Source organism: Vipera berus (genome assembly GCF_964194415.1).
Source record: "Vipera berus genome assembly, chromosome: 5".
In the NCBI taxonomy this organism is placed as follows: domain Eukaryota; kingdom Metazoa; phylum Chordata; class Lepidosauria; order Squamata; family Viperidae; genus Vipera; species Vipera berus.
In genome coordinates, this window is record NC_138207.1 from 93,299,460 (window position 1) to 93,319,431 (window position 19,972).

Below are 19,972 nucleotides of genomic sequence, written 5' to 3' on the forward strand. Positions count from 1 at the left end.
TCCAGGTTAGAAGCTTTGTCGCCATCTTTTGCGACCTGAAGCTTTTGGAGCGCCTCTTCCAAATCACCTGCACTCTCTTTGGCCTCGCTCCTCCCACTGCTTCCCACTGCTCCCACTGTAAGTAGGTTTTTGAGATGCCGTCATAACTCTCTGCTGTTCTTGCTCTTGTCTCATTCGTCTAGCTGCAGCATGTGTCATTCTTTGGTCTCTGACCTCCTCCGTTGATACTGAAATCTGATCCACTCCTGTAACTTTTTGGAATTCTCCATCTTTCAGCTGTGTGACTCCTTCAGCACCTTGTGTACTCTCACTTTGTGATTGACGCTCTCCTTCACCATTCTTCCTTTTGGATTCCAGAAGTGGTATGGGGACTGCCTTCAGAATGTTGGCATAAAAATCACATGCCTGTAACACTGTGAGAAGACGATATCTCGTGCCTGCATACATCACCACCATACCTACTGGGATCTCCCATCTGAACTGGATATCCCGTCTTCTTAATTCTTCTGCCAAAAAAGCAAACTCTTTCCTTCTCCTTAAAATTCTTGGAGGGATCTCTTTTAAAATTAAAACTTCTTGCTCTGCAACTGCAAATTTGCTATTATAAAAGGCTTGAATAACCTCATTTCTAATTGCTCTCTTTGTAAAATAAACCACCACATCTCTAGGTAGTTTCCTTTGTCTTGCAATCCAGGAATTAACATGAAATATTTTATCTATATCCACCATAATATCTTCTGCTGAGTGCCCCAAAACCTCTTCAAGGGCTTCTGAAACTACTTTTTTCAATTTTTCCTTAGGATCTTCCTTCATCCCTCTAATTCTCACAGCAAATTCCATCTCTCTATGCTGAACCAATAGTAAATCGTCGTCAATTTTTTCCATCACCATTTCAGCATCTGTCATTTTAGCATCTAATCTCACACTATTTTGGCTAAGTTCTTCCACTCTCTCATCCAAATGTTCAATACAAACAGCCATGCCTTGAAGTGCAAGTAAGATGTCTGCCCTTATTTCTGTGTTCTTCTCCTCAATAAGTTCAGCTAATTGTTGAGATTGCTTTTTCAAAGCCTCTTGCAAAACATCCTGCAAATCTTTTATTGTCAAGGCTGGTGCGGGTGCAGGTGCCGGGGGGGCATTAAAGCCTGTAATGAAGATTGCTGAACTGGCGAAGCCCCCGCGCTTCTAGGAACTTTGGATGATTTGGCAGCCATTTTCACCCACTTAATCCTGTTGCGCACTTTCACTTTTAAAAGTCTCCACAAAGTCTACTGAGTTAAAGTTCATATACTTGCTCTGACAACGTTCTCCTGTACAGCTCTGCCTGCATCCAAGTAATCCAAAGTTCACTCTCGCTGGCAGGGATGGTTGCTGCATCCTGCTCTGCTCCAAAGCCCTGGAGCAGAGGCGTCCCGAAGTCCGGAGCAAACTCAGGCTTCGGGGGGGGGCTCAATCCTTCAACCACCAGAGTTTCAACTCTGGCGGTCTGGGAGAGCTCTACCCCTGCCTGGGCTCTCACCCCCTCCTCTTCTCCTGAGGAACGGGCTTCCGAGCCGCCAAACAGCTGATCGTCGCTGTTTTTGGCGGCTCTACGGAAACAATGGGGCTGACAGCCGAAATGGCTGCCAGCAACGGAGCCTTGCCACCCGGAAGTCCTTGGGAGGCCAAATTCTGACCGTTCCCACAAAGAACACCCCGTGAAAGTGGACCAAGGTTAAGGAAAATAGTTTTAAGGCAGTAAAATCACTACTGTCCTCAAATTCAGTGCTTAACGCACTTTAATGAAAACTTGCCAGTCTGCATTGCATATGACGCATCCCCTTATGGGGTGGAGGCTGTACTAAGCCACTTGTCATTTGATGGGACTCAGTTCCCCATTGCTTATTATTCAAGGACATTGTCCTCGGCTGAGCACAATTATGCTCAGATTGACAAAGAGGCTCTGGCCATCGTGGCTGGGGTTAAAAAATTCCACAATTATTTGTACGGCTGGAAATTCACGGTCTTCACTGACCACAAGCCGTTGTTGGAGTTATTTACCACAGATAGGCAGGTGCCTCAAATACTTTCCCCCAGAATGTTAAGGTGGTCCATTTTTATGTCAGCCTACAGCTACAGGCTGGTTCACAAACCCAGCAAAGACATGGGCCATGCAGATGGCCTTAGCAGGTTGCCATTGCCACACATGGAGCCAGATCTGGCTCCAGCAACACGCATCTTGTCAATTCAAGATTTGCCTGAACTTCCCCTCCATGCTGGGGATGTAGCTGCGGAAATTGCCGCAGACAAAATTTAAGCATGGTGTTGTCATGGGTTCATACCGCATGGCTGGAAAATAGCCTGGGACCAATGTTCCAGAGATATTATACACATAGACATGAGCTTTCAGCTCATAGAGGTTGCATTCTATGAGGGAGCAGGGTTATTGTCCCCAGTTCATTAAGGCACTGTGTGGTTCAGTCTCTGCATGAGGGCCATCTGGGTATTGTCTGGATGAAGGCACTGGCACGAAGCTACCTTTGGTGGCCAGGGTTAGATAAGGCTATCGAGGCCCAAGTACATGAGTATTACACATGTCAACAGTTTAGACCAGAGATGCCGCAGGCCCCTGTCCACCGATGGGAGGAGACTCATACACCGTGGTCAAGGATTCACACTGACTTCGCTGGGCCCTTTCAGGGACAGTTGTTTTTGATAGTGGTCGACAGCCACTCTAAATGGTTGGAAGTAATTTCGATACCTAGTATGACTACTACTAGGACCATCCAGGTGCTTAGGAAGCTTTTCACTACACATGGGCTGCCGGATGTCTTAGTGTCGGACAACGGGGCCCAGTTCACAGCATCAGAATTTCAGGCCTTCTTGAGAGCTAACCTCATAAGGCATGCAACGTCAGCTCCCTTTCACCCCTCGACTAATGGGCAGGCTGAACGCATGGTGCGTACAATGAAAGAGTCACTCAAGTGCATTGTTTCAGGGGATTAGCACCATAGGCTGGGTGATTTCTTGCTATGCCAGCACACTATGCCTTGCACAGCAATGGGCAAAAGCCCAGCAAAGCTACGCTGGGGAAGAAGATTAATCACGAAACTGGACAGGTTGTATCCTGACCAGGTAGCAGCAGACACCGCACCCCCAAAGGCACCAAGGGGGTTGCAAGTGGGTGATGGGGTGTGGGCCCGGAAATACGGGCATGAGAACTTGTGGGTGCCGGGTAAAATTGTTAAGGTCTTGGGACCCCTTTCCTACGAGGTGGTCCTGGATGGGGGGGTGAGTCATTTGCCATCATATTGATCAGCTGTGAAGGTGTTTTGAGGACCTCATAGTGGGTCCGCAACAAGAGCTGGCAGCCGGCAGCCTAACAGGCCAGTTCACACGCTCTGAGGACTCATTCAGTCATTACAACGGGGAGGTGGCCATAGATGGACACAGTCCGGGAGTGCAACTTGGGTCTCCAGATGGGGAAGGACAAACCGAACAAAGCAGCAGCTCCGCTGACCCTGCTACCACATTGGACTTTGTTTTGGGCCAACCAGGTATGGCCAGCCAAAGAAACTCGAGTCAATCCAACTCATGTGAACCTCAGAATCCTGGTCTATCCAGCCTGGCAGGCAAGCTGGAGGACCGGGAGTTGCCCGGACCTCCCAGGCATTCTGAATGGTCACGTAGACCACAATATCTTCAAGTTTATGTTATTAAATGATGTGTGTACATTCTAGGTGGTAGGGGTGTAATGTATTGGGATTTTTACTTGTACTGATTCAAGTGTCTGTTTGAATGCTGCTTAAAGGTTGCTCAATGGTGTGTCTGTGTAACGGTCACTGACTAAGCCAGACTTGTTGTCTCCAAGATCATCATTGGATGATTTGGGACAGGAATGGGTTCCTTTAAACCTATTGGCCTAGTGGCCAACCGCATAAGTAGCTGCGCAGCAGCCACTGTTTCAGTTCTGTTCCTGTTTGCCTCAATAAAGCATGTTCCTGTTTGCAACCTTCCATCTCACTTATTGCCTGCAAAGAACTGGCTACACGACAGGTAGTCCTCTATTTACTACCACAATTGAACCCAAAATTTCCATTCCTAACCGAGACAGTTGTGAGTTTTGCCCCATTTTACAACCTTTCTTGGCACAGTTGTCAAGTGAATCATTACATTTGTTAAGTTAGTAACACACTTGTTAAGTGAATCTGGCTTCCCCATTGACTTTGCTTGTCAGAAGGTCACAAAAAGTGATCACATGACCCCAGGAAAATGGTCATAAGTCACTTTTTTAGTGCTGTTGTAATTTCGAACAGTCACTAAAGAAATGATTGTAAGTCAAGGGACTACCTGTATATGTAGTAGCTTTTTTGTCTTGCTTCTATTTTCATTGTATATATAAAAAAGGAATTATTACAAAGAAGAACTGAGGTGAGATTTAACAGTTTAAATAACTGAAGTACTGTCAGATTTATTCTGTATTACCCTAGAGATCAGAAGCAATAGTTTAAAATGGTAGATTAGGTTACACATCAGGAAGAATTCCTTCAATTGGTGGAATAGTGCTGCTGCCAAAATTAGGCTCCCTTTCAATGGTGTTTTTCAAATGCTGGTCATTTGTCAGAAAGCTGGAGGTGCTCTAACACAATGTTTTTCAATCACAGCACCTTTAAGATGTGTACCCTTCAAATCCCAGAATTTTCCAGCCAGCATGCTGAGTTGGTCCAAAATTGTTTTAAGTTACCAAGACTGAGAACACTGCTCTAATGGATCTTTCACAGAACAGTGTGTTCAAATAGATAATCTCTAAGCCCCTTTCTAACTTTCAGATTATATGTTACAGGAGCTTTGTAACTGTTGGTGATACTTGAGCTTGTCCATGAATAATCCAGATTCAGCAGTCTGGTACTGCCCCCATATTTATTCATGCTACTTAGTTATACGTTTATATTTAAACAATATTGGCACTCTTTTAAGTCGTGTTTCTCTGAGTTTGTTCATGATTTGCTTTCTAACTACTGCTTGTGGATTTCACACACAAACTAAATGTCATCATTCCCCAGCATCTAGTAGACAAACTTGGCCTTTTAGACTCAAACACCCCTTTGTGCAACTGGATTCTTGATTTTCTTACCAACAGGCCCCAATATGTGCGAACTGGAACAAATACCTCTAATACCATTTTCTTGAGCGCAGGTTCTCCTCAGGGCTGTGTCCTAAGTCCACTGCTGTTCACCCTGTTGACTCATGACTGTTGTGCTAGGTTTTCCACCAACCATATTGTGAAGTTCGCAGATGATACAACAGTAGTGGGCCTTATTCATGATGACAATGTGGAAGCTTACCGCAAGGAGGTTGAGGGGTTGGTGAACTGGTGTAAGGAAAACAGCCTAGTTTTAAATACTGGAAAAACTAGAGATCATTGTCGATTTCAGAAAAGACAGGCACAGCCACACTTGTCTGTGCATAAATGATTCACCTGTGGAGATGGTTACCAGCATCAAATTCCTGGGTGTGCAGCTAAAGAGTAGGCTGGCTTGGTCGCTCAGCAGTGAGAAACTGGTGAAGTGGGCACAGCAGCTCCTGCACTTTCTACATTGCATGAGTAAAGCTCATCTTCCTTCCCCTGTCCTGACCACTTTCTAAGGGGGATGATTGAATGCATCCTGTCATATAGCATCACAGTCTGGTTTGGAAGCATCACTGCTTCAGACAGGATGGCAGTGCAGAGAGTGGTGAGGATGCCCAAAAAGATCATTGGCAGTTCCCTCCCTCCCATCCAGGACATAGCACAGAAGTTGTTTGAACAGGGTCCGTAAGATTATCTGGGACACTACTCATTCTCTTCACAACCTGTTTTCCTTATTACCTTCTGGGAGGAGGGGGCTTCGTGGTATCCAAAGCAGAACATCCAGATTCAGCCAGTTTCATTCCATACAGCATTAACCTTGTGAACTCTCAGGCTTCCTCCTTCTGTTATATATTCAAGATGGACAGTATTTAATATTTTATTGTTATGTATATCATGTAGTGGTGTGGGTCTATACATATGTTGAATATAGTATGTTTTAGGCATGTGTCATGTATGTTTCACTTTGAGAGCAGGCAACTAAATTTCATTTTTGATGTGTGCCGTTGTGCACACAGTAAAAAATTACAATAAAGATTATCTAATCTATGGGGTCTTCAAACTTGGCCCTTTTATGACTTTTGGACTTCAACTCCCAGAATTCCTCAGCCAGCGTATTCTAGGAGTTGAAGTCCAAAAGTCATAAAAGGGCCAAGTTTGAAGACCCCTGTATCGACACAACTGCAAACGGCCGGGCTAGTACTATCCCTGGCATCTCTCTTTCGGCTGTGCTCTTCTCCCTTCTGCAGCTGCCGGAGGCCGTCCAGGAACTGAGGGTTTGCGTAGGGAAAAAGGAGCGCTCGGGTCCGCCACAAGGAAGGTGGAAGAGCTTATCCAACATCCTTTAGGAAACAGAAAGCTTGGTGGTTCGCCTTGGCTTCCAGAAGACGCAGCCGTCCGAGCGACAGCGCAAGAGGCGCGCCGCCTGGAAGCGCGGCCCGGACGACGGTCCCGCCCCCACCAGCCTTTGCCTTCGAGTTCTGCGACTTCTGGGTGCTGTCGGTCGCCGTAAGCGGCGTCTGTTCCGGCGTGCTCTTGGATGACGTGGCGGAGACGGCGGAAGCGGCGGCTCCTTTCCTCGGTGACGGCGGCGGCGACGACAACGGGATGGCGCCGGCCGGGTTCCTGTGGTGCGTGGTGGCCTTGTTGGTTTTGCAGGGCCGGGCCGACGAGCATGACCACACGGTGAGGGGGTAGCGCGCCCGAGGCCACGGGGACAGATGGGCCTGCTTTTTCTTCTTCCCTCATCCTTCGGCGACGGCTCCCCTGCCCGGTGCGGGTGCGTCTTTGCGCGGCGTTGCAGAGGCCAGAGCCAGCACGGATCGACTCAATCGGGACGGGACGGGACGGGACGAGCCTGCGGGAGAGCAAAAAGTTGTTCCGCAGATCACTGAGAGCCGACATTATTTCAGTGAGAAGTGGTCCCTTTCCGCTGGAGGGGTGGTGGGGAAGTGATTGCGAGCGGCCTGGCCGAGTATAGCTCTCCTTTAAAGGGTATCTTTTCGTTCCGGAGAACGAAGTTCCAATAAGGGTGTCAAGAAAGGCAGCCTTTGTTCAAACAGCACTGTGGTTTTCATCATTTCTTATCTTGATGGTGACACCAGATAGTTAGAAAACAGAATCGCACCTGTTAAATTATAATCACCCTCCTTTAAAAAGTAAATTGGAGGTAATCTTCCCCAAAGCAGGCAGAAACTTTATAAAGCACGCTTAACACTACAATTCAGAATAAATTCAAATAGTTAACTCTCAGAGACAGCAATGTGACTCAAGATGTTTTAGCTACCAAAAAAAAGTATTTCTTTGTCTCCACTTTAACCGAACCACGTTAAAGCTGATAATTAAACAGTGGGCCCTGGATGTGTTTGTATATCTTTGAACACTGACTGGTTATGGTTAACCAAGATACAATTTGCTTGTGCATTTTGGGAACCCAACCATTACATCTTATTCAGTTGATCAGGATAATTTGTTAAGAAATAACATGACTGATTTGCTTTGTTTGTGCAGATACCAACCTGTGTCATCAGATTGCTGTAATTGTATCATATGGGCTATAGTTGTAATATAGCTGCTTGATAAGATCCAAAAATAGCAAAGGGCCACCCCCCAAGAATGGGAAATAAAGATGGAAACATGAAAAAATAGCAAAGCGTACATCTTGTTTAAAATCTCAAGAAATTGCAATATTTAAATCGGGACTTCCGTGTTTGCCTCTTATTTTTCTAAAGCCTTCCATATGAGTTGTTCTCAGATAAATTAAGGTAGAAACCACTTAAAAGAAATGCAAGTAATGTAGAATATGAAATCCAAGCACTTTAAAACCAAATACCTACCTATTCCAGCAAGCCGGCCTGGGCTGATAGATTTTGGGGTTTCATTTGTTTTACTATTGCTTTACTGTATACTTACCTTGCTCTGTACACCGCCCCGAGTCCTTCGGGAGAAGGGCGGTATATAAAACAAACAAACAAACAAATAAATAAATAAATAACGTAGTTGGTATAAACCAAACATAATTATAAAAATAGCTTTTTAAAAGTGGCACCTGCAAATTTTGTTGAAAGCAGTAGAAACTTGTCAAATGGGTAACAGTGATGAATAATACTGAGCATAAATGCGATCAGGTTTAGTGTCACTTCAGAAAACTCTCTTTCCTTGAATTATTGGTGGGTTCAAGCATAACACCAAGCCAGGAATGTCAAACTCGTGAACGTGGCACGACGTATGATAACTTTTTCCCCATTGCCGGCAATGGGGAAGATGCGGTTTCGTTGTGATGCATTCGGCCCGCGGTCTGGCAGTTTGACATGCATGCACTTAGCCATAAACCAGTGGTAAGGCTCTACTTTTTTAAAAGGGGGGAAATAGTGTTGGGCAATGGATATTAGCAGTGTAAGATACAAATGGGTGAAATTTTAAAGCATTTAATTTTCAGAAATTTTTGAAATTGAGTTGCTGCTTTAGACATATTAAACCTTATCTGAAAACTTGCCCCTCAGTTTTCTGCTGGCAAACTATGAAATGTGCATCACTGATTTTAAGGATTTCCCAAAGATTGTTAGTGGTGCAATCCAAGTATGCTCCAGAAGGCAGCAGAAAAAAGGGCATTTAAGGAATTGCATGAGGGCTATGCATTACCCACTTCTGCCAACAGTGCTTTACATAGTAGCTAGATTTGCATTATGGCTTAGTTATACACCTGTCCTTGTAATGTCACTCAAAAGTCATCAGTGCTAAAACTAAGAGTACATAGTATAACCTCTTACTGGCTATTCCCTTGAAAGTTAGTGGTTGCAATATTTCTGCACTACACACCAAGTATTAATAAAAGGCACTGCTGCTTTGAGAAACTGCCATTATACATACAGTAAGTAGTATATAAAAACTAAGGGACTGAATGCAAGGGCATTGTGCCAGCAGGCAGAAAAGGACAAAGCTGTTACACAAATGATCAAAACTTTGGAAAGATGGGAGATCATTACAATATTGAGAATAAAGTTTGAGAATAGAAGTAATTACCCATGGAAATTACATAAAAACTTGTGCAGAAATATGCTGCTAGATTTGATTGTGAATTCTTCTGCATGAAAATGTATACAGGTAGTCCTCAACTTACTACCATTTGTTCTGCAACTGTTCAAAGTTACAATGGCATTGAGAAAATTGACTTTCAGCTGAACCTCATACAACCATCATTTTGGTTACTTGATCAAAATTACAGGTGCTTGGCCACCAGCTTCTATTTATGATGGTTGCAGTGTCCCTGAGTCATAGTACCTCTGCTACTACAGTGGGACAAAAAAGTATTTAGTCAGCCACCAATTGTGCAAGTTCTCCCACTTAAAAAGATGAGAGAGGCCTGTAATTTTCATCATAGGTATACCTCAACTATGAGAGACAAAATGGGGGGAAAGAATCCAGGAAATCACATTGTAGGATTTCTAATGAATTAATTCGTACATTTCTCAGTAAAATAAGTATTTGGTCACCTACAAACAAGCAAGATTTCTGGCTCTCACAGACCTGTAACTTCTTTAAGAGGCTCCTCTGTTCTCCACTCGTTACCTGTATGAATGGCACCTGGTTGAACTTGTTATCAGTATAAAAGACACCAGTCCACAACCTCAAACAGTCACACTATAGCCAAGACCAAAGAGCTGTCGAAGGACACCAGAAACAAAATTGTAGACCTGCACCATGCTGGGAAGACTGAATTTGCAATAGGCAAGCAGCTTGGTGTGAAGAAATCAACTGTGGGAGCAATTATTAGAAAATGGAAGACATACAAGACTACTGATAATCTCCCTTGTTCTGGGGCTCCACGCAAGATCTCACCCCGTGGGGTCAAAATGATCACAAGAACGGTGAGCAAAAATCCCAGAACCACACGGGGGGACCTAGTGAATGACCTGCAGAGAGCTGGGGCCAAAGTAACAAAGTTACATCAGTAACACACTACGCCACCAGGGACACAAATCCTGCAGTGCCAGACGTGTCCCCCTGCTTAAGCCAATACATGTCCGGGCCCGTCTGAAGTTTGCTAGAGAGCATTTGGATGATCCAGAACAGGATTGGGAGAATGTCATATGGTCAGATGAAACTAAAGTAGAACTTTTTGGTAAAAACTCGTGTTTGGAGGAGAACGAATGCTGAGTTGCATCCAAAGAACACCATACCTACTGTGAAGCATGGTGGAAACATCATGCTTTGGGGCTGTTTTTCTGCAAAGGGACCAGGACGACTGATCCGTGTTGCCCACTTGACAGCCCCAAAACATCACTGCTCTAGAGGAGATCTGCATGGAGGAATGGGCCAAAATACCAGCAACAGTGTGTGCAAACCTTGTGAAGACTTACAGAAAACGTTTGACCTCAGTCATTGCCAACAAAGGATATATAACAAAGTATTGAGATGAACTTTTGTTATTGACCAAATATTTATTTTCCACCATAATTTGCAAATAAATTCGTTAGAAATCCTACAATGTGATTTCCTGGATTCTTTCCCCCCATTTTGTCTCTCATAGTTGAGGTATACCTATGATGAAAATTACAGGCCTCTCTCATCTTTTTAAGTGGGAGAATTTGCACAATTGGTGGCTGACTAAATACTTTTTTGTCCCACTGTATGTACTACGTATGTAGATGTATATACTAGGCACCAGATCTTTGTTGGGCCTTAAAATGGCTCTGATGATCCAACATGTAAAATTGAAAGGTTTTGTAATGATTGACGTCTCACACTAACTTTATTGAAATGCTATGAAGTTTGAGCCATTTTAAAAAAATAGGCACAGGTATATGTTTAATGCATAGTATTAAAAATCCAGTTATGTGTTTTCTATTTCTAGAAATCCAAAACAGCTCAAAAGATTGGAATTCTGGATTCAATGTTTTCTGCTCTGTAAAGATATTGCATTTTTCCAGTAACATATAATGAAATTGCTGTCCTGTACTATACTTAATAGTTTCATATCTAAACAAGACAGCAAATTAATGTTATAAAATGGTCTGTTTGGGTAACCTATAGCAATAATCATAAGCTATTAATATTCTATGTCTTTGGGGATTATATCTTGGCTATGTGGATAGTTTTCCAGACCACTCTAAAATGACCATTATTTTCTTTTTAAATAATATTAAATCATTTGGCTACAACCTGGGAGAGTCCCAAATTGGTCACAAAGCCAGATGGGTAGCCCTGGGCTAGTCATTTTCTCTCAGCCCTAGGAAGGTGGCAATGGCAAACAACTTCTGAAAAATCTTGCCAAGAAAACTGCTGGGACTGGTCCAGACAGTCACTAGAACTCAAAAACTGTCTTGAAGTCATTGAATGAATGAAGGGCTTACAGCATAGATTTTGAGTATTTTCCATCTCAGAAATTATTAGCAGTTTTCAGCAAAAGTTGTTCAAGTGACTTTAGTATTTACCAAAAAAAGCTTCAGAAGGCTCCATGTAGCCCTGCCCTTTACATTGAATAGTACGTATGACTGCAAGCTATATGTTATTGTTAAAATAGTAGCATTGGAAATAGTTCTACATTTCTGTCTTCCTTTTTGACAATTTGTCAAAAAGTGAAAACATTTGTTTTTTTTACCAAGTTACCATATTTGAATTTTGGGAATTGCTTTTCCAGGACATCAGGTTATTTCTCCTTCCACTATTAACTGGTAACAATTTGACTGGATACAGTAGAGATATCATGCTAAACCCTTGTGTGATTTTCTTAGTTTTAGCTTAATAGTGTTTTATGTGAATCTAGACATTGTGCTTTATAAAGCTCAGTTCTTTATTATGTCCACAAAATTTTCTCTGAAGCAATAGAAAAAATGGCAATAGAATAAATAGCTTCTTCTGAGCTATTTATTCAGCTTTCCTGACTTAATGTATAGCAGTGAGATTTCCTCGTGATTTTCCACTTAGTGACTATGGCACTTAGCAACTAAGTTGGCGGTCCAAGTTGTGGTTGCTAAATTATGACTACCTGTAGCACTTTTACTTTCCCTGCCAAAATGCAGATGGTAATCACATTACTCTTTTTTAATGGTACGATTTCTGGGGATGGCATGCAAACCAGGAGTTGCCTGTCAATATTTTAAAGCATGTTCCTCATATTTCGCTCTGAAAATTTGTTTCATTCTAAACAGTGTGCCTATTGATAATTATTTCTTTTAAAATATGGTTTCTTTTCAGTACCAAGATAAAGAAGAAGTTGTTTTATGGATGAATACTGTAGGACCATATCACAATCGCCAGGAAACATACAAATACTTCTCTCTCCCTTTTTGTGGTGGATCTAAAAAAAGCATTGATCACTACCATGAAACTCTTGGGGAAGCACTTCAAGGAGTTGAACTAGAGTTCAGCGGTTTGGATATTAAATTTAAAGGTAAAATAACCATAAGTCATGATTGCTGGTGTTTTAAAAATTACTTCTATTTGTTTAACAGGAAAACCTTTGTCCAGATAATTTAAATTTATTAGTTTTAAAAGATATTTGAAGAGTGAAAACAGAAAAATAGACAAAAAAGGAAAATATATTAAAGATTTTAAAACATGAAATATATAACATAATAAAATGAATGAGAGAGCCTGTTTGGTATAACGGTTAAAACACTGCCTAAAAACTGGGAAACTATGAGTTCTAGTTCCACTTTAGGCATGAAGCCAGTTTGATGACCTTGGGTGAGTCCCTTTCTCTCAGCCCTAGCAAGAAGGCAGTGGCAAGTCACTTCTGAAAAACCTTACCAAGAATACTGCAGGGACTTGTTGGGGCAGTCACCAAGAATTGGACATACTTGAAGAATTTTTTTTTTGTGAGCTCCCAGTAGATATGAAAGAATGATTTAGTTGATTAGCAATAGCAATAGCACTTCAACTTATATATTCCTTCATTGTGCTTTGCAGCCCTCTATAAGCTGTTTATGGAGTCAGCATATTGCCCCAAATAATCTTGGGTTCTCATTTTACCAAACGTGGAAGGCTGAATCAACCTTATACTGGTCAAGATTGAACTGGCAGTTGGCACAGTTAGCTTGCAATAATACTGCATTCTAACCGCTGTGCCACCACAGCTGTTTATTACATTTCCTGCATTTTTAAAATATGTATTATCCATTGCTGCTATTTCCTCTAGGTGTAATAATCACAGTAAACCTAAGATATACCTTCCATTGATATTTCCATGGTTGCATATCAATTGTCCTGTTTAAATTCTGCATTCATTGAATCATATAGTCTTTAATTGTTTAATTTCTGAATCATATTTCAGTAACATATATAAATTGAAACAGAAGTTCTGACTTTCATGGTATCAGCATTTCAAATTCTATAAAATCTATTAAGTAAGCCCACTTGTTTTTGTAGTTCAAAAGGAACTGTATTACTTATTTGGATATTGAAACCAATGAGGTATTTCTGGTTGTTCTGAAAAGATTCCATCTTTGTTTTATTAGAGATTAAATCTTGCAGCGTATTATCTTTCCATTAATAATTTTTAGCATAGTCATGAAAGTATTTAATTTTGAAGCAAGAGGAGATGAACCTGGGCCTATCCATTTTTTATATACATTTGTCCCTATGTTTAATAATCTATAATTTAATTCTATATTAAATCAGAGATATTTGAGCAGGGTTTCTGGAAGTCCTCTTTCTAAAGAAGTAGTTCAACCATATGAGGATATAATCCAATTTATAATCTTAGTCAGACAGTCAAATTGATAATAGAAGTTAACATTTGGTGCAGCTGGTATATTCTTTTTTTTTACAAATTTTATTGATTTTCTAATATTACATTCACATATTTGAAAAGCAACGTGGTGGCTGAGTAGTAGTAATTCAATTACATACAGATATCATTAATACAGAGTTCAGATTGCTACCATAAACATTTCCTCTCCCCCTTCATATATACTGTCTTTGTAAATTAAAAGACAAGTTTTATCTTATCAATCACATAGAAAATAACTTTCTTACATATATCCATAGTTTTTACTTTACAGGTATTCTAGTTGTTTTAACATACAATCTTTTAGACAATCAATGATGTAATAGATTTTTCAGTTTTAATTTCCACTAGCATTTAAATTTAATGTTTGATATTTATCATTCCCAAGATTTTTAATATACTCCCAATTCATCTATCACCATTCCTCACAAAATGTAATATTCAAAATACACATCCCATCTACTTAACTTCTCACCCTCTATGTCAACAAATTAAGGATACAATATGATATCCTTCCTTTTTGCTAGTTTTCAGTTTTTTTTAAGTAGTAATCAAAATTTATTTCAGTATTTAATACTTCCTCTCTCTTCCTGTTTGTATCTGCTATCTCTTGCTTAAACTAATAATTTTTGTTTTTAACGTTCCATATAGACCTATTACTTTCAACAATAAGTTTTTAGCTTATCTACATTATTCACCTTTACATGACCTTTATGCACAAATCAATATTCAAATTAGCTATTCGTATTTATACTGCTAAATTTTAATGACCATTTTTTTTCTTTATCTCAGTTCATAACAATGTCTTGTGTTCAATATGCACATCTTATCTATTTAAGTACATTCTGTTTTAGATTTCAATAAGATGGTCGAAACTCCATTCTTGAGTCTTATTCTGGCTTTTTTCCTTTGCCAAGTCATCTTCCATGTCCTTGTTTTTGGGTCATCGAACCAATCTTGTAATACCATGTATATTAATTGATATTGGCAAAACCATCTGGTCACCATTTTTTTGAGAGGACTTGTAGATCTAGTGGGTTGTCCCTTTTTCTTTTCCCAAGTTGTCGATGTCTTTTCTGGATTTTCAAATGTCAACATTTGTTGAATAGTATTTGTTATAGTATTTGAATATTTCATTTTTTCTATTGTATTTTGTATAGATGGTTCTTTAGTTGTAGTCAAAGTTTGGGCTTTCATATCTGGGCTGTCTTCTTGTTCCTTCCCATAGCCTCTTAGTATTTCAGTGGTTGTGGTAAGAGTTTGAATTAGTGTTTTCAACATAGAGTTTGTTACTCTTCATCTATAAGGAAATTTTGTTCCTAGTCTTCTTCCATATCGATATTTTAGTCTAAAGGCTTTACACTTAGAAAATCCAAAAGAGAGAAAAAGTTTTTTTTTCCAGGTAAGGAACACAGAGCCTTTCACGGCTGTTGTTTCAAAACTCTCAAGGTTATGTACCTTATCTATTTCCCTGGGCAGTCAGCCAGGCCCCTTTTAAAGTTTCCCTTTGAGTCCCAAAGTTATTTGAATCTTTTCAGTTTTTCTTTTTTTTCTTTTATAAGAAAAAACCCAGATTTCCAATAGAAGTAGATAATGAAAAATAAAAAGTAAAAAATCTTTCAGTCCACATGCTTTGAGAAATAAAGTTCCAGTTGGGATTCAGTTACTTTTTCAACGTTTAAAACGCCCCTACGTATTTTGTCACCGCTCTTTCTGGAGGGAGGGCAATAGTCGCCCTTCACTCACCGCAGGGGGGACAATGCTTAGCAGCTTAAGGAGGTACAGAAAGTAATTAGGGTGTAAAAGAGGTAGATCTCACCCAGTCTCTTCCGTGCTGCTTTAAAAGTTGCCTGATGGAAAATTTGACTTTGGCTGTTCACAGCCTAGGGACAATCCTCAGTTGGTATATTCTTTTGTAGCATGAAGAATTCTGTATTTGAAAGTCTGTTATTTACTCAAATGAAGTTATTTATCTTTGTCATTCATTCAGTTTTTTAAATTGTTGATCATTTCTTCAAAACATTTTTATTGCCAATATTATTTATAGCCAAAATAAGGTTAGTTTTTTCCATTTAAAAATATCAGTCATTATTTTTCCAGATCTGCAAATAATTATTTTTGAATAAATTTTTACTGTTTTTAGCTTTATAAATTCCCAATTACTTCATCAGTTTAGTACTGATATTAAACCTTACTGTTTTTCTTCTTCAGTTAGGTTCCATCTATGTCTTATTCTTATTAATTTGATATCTTGATATTCTTTGTATGTTTCATTTTTTCTAAGGATCTTTAGTAAGTAACTAAATAATCACCAACACCATATGGATTTTAATTTATGCTCTTGATTTGCCAGTTTAATTCCTGAAATTTTACTCTGTTGTTATATTTTTCTTATTACTGGTTCAGGTCAGTAAAAACAGAAAAGAAAGAGGACCATTTTACCTTATCCTTTTTATAATATCATGCGTATGAGGCATATATGTATTTATAGTTGACTTGGTTTATAACTTCTTGGAGTCCATGGGAAAAAATTTGGACTGCAGTTCATCTTTTTCAAGATTATGAATATGAAATGCTATTCCAAATTGCTGAAAGCTTTTTTATATCAAGAAAAAATGTTGCTACTTTCTTATTTTTCTAGTTTAGGGCTTTTCAACCTTTTCACCCATTGTACCACTTTTAGGATAAGGCAATATCCGAGTACCACCAGTCGCCCAGCAAGGTGTCAAAAACGTGACCAAAAAAAAAAAAAAAGGAAAAAAATGATAAAAATACAGGTAGTCCTCGACTTACAACAATTTGCTTAGTTTATTTATTTATTTATTAAATTAATTATTAATTTAATTTGTATTAAATTAGTTACTGTTCGAAGTTACAATGGCACTGAAAAAAGTGACTTATGACCATTTTTCACACTTATGACCATTGCAGCATCCCCAGTGTCATGTGATTTACATTCGGATGCTTGGCAACTGATTCATACTTATGACAGTCACAGTGTCCCAGGGTCATGTGATCACCTTTTGCAACTTTTTGACAAGCGAAGTCAATGGCCGGGGGGGTAGCTCATCACTCAGGTTGCAGGGTGCCTGTGTGGGGGGAATCCATGGGTCTCTGGTGGAGGGGGGTGGGACTGGGGTGGATGCCCTCCTTCCCTCCTTCTCTCTTATTGTCCCTTCTTTCCTTCCTTTCTTCCCTCCTTCATTGTCCCTTCCTCCTTCCCTCCCTCCATCTCCCCTTCCTTCCCTCCCTCCTATCTCTCCCTCCCTCCCATTTATCCCTCCCCCTACCTCCCTTCCCTCCTCCCTCCCTTCCTTCTTTCTCTGGGAGTTTGAGGTTGCTTCTTAAGTGAGGCCAGTAAATACTTACTGGGTATAACATAGCTCTCAATAACTTTCTGATTGAAATCATTGGTGATGACTTGTACTATCATAAAGCTTCCTGTCAAGTTGTGTTTCAATATTTCAAAACTTGTGTTCTTAGAGAGGTGTCCAGTAGGATGGAGCAAGTGCTTTCCTTTTTTTTAAAGAGAATATTTTGGGGGACTGTGGGAATGTAGGAACTGTCTGTCTGAAAAGAGAACCTTACTTTTTTCCTCGTAGTGACAAGCTGCCATGGCAAGTGGTTGGTAGATAAGGAAAGCTATCTATGCTCAGAAATGAATTTCAGTGTGGTTATGATTTTAACTCAGCTTTTTTTCCCTTTAAAATAGGGGTAGGGCTGCACCTAAACAGATAACTAGCAAAGACAGGGATTACAGAAAAAATACTATTGCTTTTTTAAAACTTAGCTCCTTGCTTAGGAGGACTATGTAGATTGTCCCAAGCAGCAGAGAAACAAAATTCAGAAGATGTGGAAAGGTGTCAAAAGCTGTTGATAGATAGAAAGCAAGCAGAAAGCAAGCGAGATGCGCAGGAGCGCAAGATCAGCGTTTCTGAGCACACGCCTATTCGTGCTCCTGGCAATCTCACTCGCTCGCTTTCAGCTTCCTATCTGCAAGCAAGTGAGATGCGCAGGAACGCGAGATCAGCGTTTATGACCACATGCCGATTCATGCTCCTGGCAATCTTGCTCGCTTTCCGCTTGTGGAGTTCGGGGCTGGCCATACAGAGTTGCCAGAGCGGGTCGGCGCAACACTGTGCACCTGGGAGGCCGCAGCTAGGGCTGCCAATCAGCTGGTGATTCCATACGGCTGGCCCCGATGCGGAGGTTGGGGCTGGCCATACATAGTCGCCAGCTGATTGGTGGCCCTGGATGCGGCCTCCTGGATGCACGGCATTGCGCCCACCCACCGGGAGCGCTCTGTGGACTGGAGCTTGGCAGAGGTCGGGGCCGGCCATACGTAGTCGCCAGCTGATTGGTGGCCCCAGATGCAGCCTCCCGGACATACGGCATTGCGCCGACCCGCCGGGAGCTCTCTGGACTGGAGCCCATCGGCGGAGGTCGGGGCTGGCTGTATGGAGTCCCCAACAGTGGGGGGGAGGGAGTCAGGCAGGCACGTTTTTCCCTCCACATCCACATTCTGATGGTTTCACCTGGCGCGCATCATCAAAACAGATTCCCACCTGTTGCCATGGGATGACTCCTTGGGAAGGAAACGCCATCTGGCCACTTTGCTTTCCCCTCTGTAAAGCCGGGCAACTCGGGAAGAGGAGAGGGGGGGAGAGCAAGATGGAAGAGAGTGAGGCTACAACAGAGAGAGAGAGAGAAGGAAAAGAAGGAGGGGTTTGTGAGGTTGGCGCTCAGAGCCGCGACGCGAGCAGTCTCACACCTACCTGCTGAGGGAGTGGATAGTTCTGTTCCCTTCAGGCTTGCGCTTGCTTCTGAAGTAAGAAGAGGGGGGGAAGGACAAGACGGATCCCGCATGAGAAGAGTTTAATCCGGTTGCTGCACAATGAGTCCCTGGGGAGGGCGGGGCCTTGCTCTGCGCCTGCACTCTTTGCACACCCTAAGTAGGGTTCCTGCAGGGCAGGCCACCGCCAAGCAGCTTGTTTTCCAGCAGCAAGTGCTGGGAAGGAGCGGAGGGGGGAGGTGGCGGGGAGAAAGGCGACTGCGCGTACCACCGGTCAGTCGTATGGGTACCACCGCTTGAAAAGCCTTGTTCTAGTTGATATTATCGGTGATGGTAACATAGATATTGTCAAATTTACAAATTTACAACGTATGGGCTTTTCAAGTGACTCTGAGGCATTGTTTACCTTAAAAGTCCTTTATTAGCCTAATACACTGGCAAATGCTTGCTCGAAGAAAGCTGGAATCTGAAATCTCCGCCCCTTGCACAATATATTAAAACACAATTCTCCACCATTCTAATTTTGTCATTAATCATATTCTCCAATTAATTTAAAGAATCAGTTTCCCTTCTGTTAGAAAACCCACCAAGGTCTTATCTTCTTTAGGTTCAGATGGTCTTGAAGGTACAATCCTCCTCTTCCCCCCTCCTAACCTTAAAGTCAATCTCTTAAACACTGGGTGAATTTTTCCCAAAAGTCTGGGTAGTTTCAATTTTACTGTGACCGGGTTGATGATTTTCACAATGGGGAAAGGCCCCAAGAATTTTGGTCCCAATTTCTTATTGGGTAGTTTAAGGTGTAAGTATTTGGTCGACAAATAGACCTTCTCCCCAACTTGGAATGTTCTTTGGGAGCTCTCTTTTTGTCAGCTTGCTTTTTGTAGGTCTCAAAAGTCTTTTTTAAGGCCACATTTGTATTTTTCCAAACTTCTTCCCAACCCCTCACACAGTGATCAAGAGTCTGGGAGGCGGAACAAGGTATTCCGGTATGGGGTTGAATTCTTTCCCTGTGGCTACACGGAAAGGAGCATAGCCAGTGCTGCTGTGTTCTGAATTATTGTGAAAGGGAGGAGGTCGGTCCAGTTTGTTTGTTGGTAAGATATGTAGCATCTAAGGTATTGTTCCACCATTTTGTTGGCGGATTCTGCGACTCCATTAGTAGCCGGGTGAAAAGCAGTTGATAGGCCTTGAGATGATCCAATTAATTTAAGAAAGTTTCTCCAAAATTTCGCTGTGAACTGCACCCCTCTGTCCGAAATTATTCGCTTAGGGGCGCCATGTAGTCGATAGATATGTTTTAGGAACAACTTAGTCAGGCATTCAACCGATGGAAGTCGTTTGC

The 19,972-nt window shown here is 41.5% G+C and overlaps 1 protein-coding gene across 4 annotated transcripts in view; it reads left to right on the forward strand.

Moving 5' to 3' along the window:
- The first annotated feature begins 6,648 nt into the window (after positions 1-6,648).
- TM9SF3 (transmembrane 9 superfamily member 3) overlaps positions 6,649-19,972 on the forward strand; it is an 80,845-nt gene continuing 67,521 nt past the window's right edge. Inside the window, exons 1-2 of one of the 4 annotated variants that reach the window (XM_081328345.1) lie at positions 6,649-6,793; positions 12,305-12,500. In XM_081328345.1, coding sequence (XP_081184471.1) covers positions 6,716-6,793; positions 12,305-12,500 — 274 coding nt within the window. In that variant the 5' untranslated portion in view covers positions 6,649-6,715. Of the gene's footprint in view, positions 6,888-12,304; positions 12,501-16,189; positions 16,616-19,972 lie in introns of those variants that run through there. The other 3 variants (XM_081328346.1, XM_081328348.1, XM_081328347.1) reach the window with 3 other exon arrangements.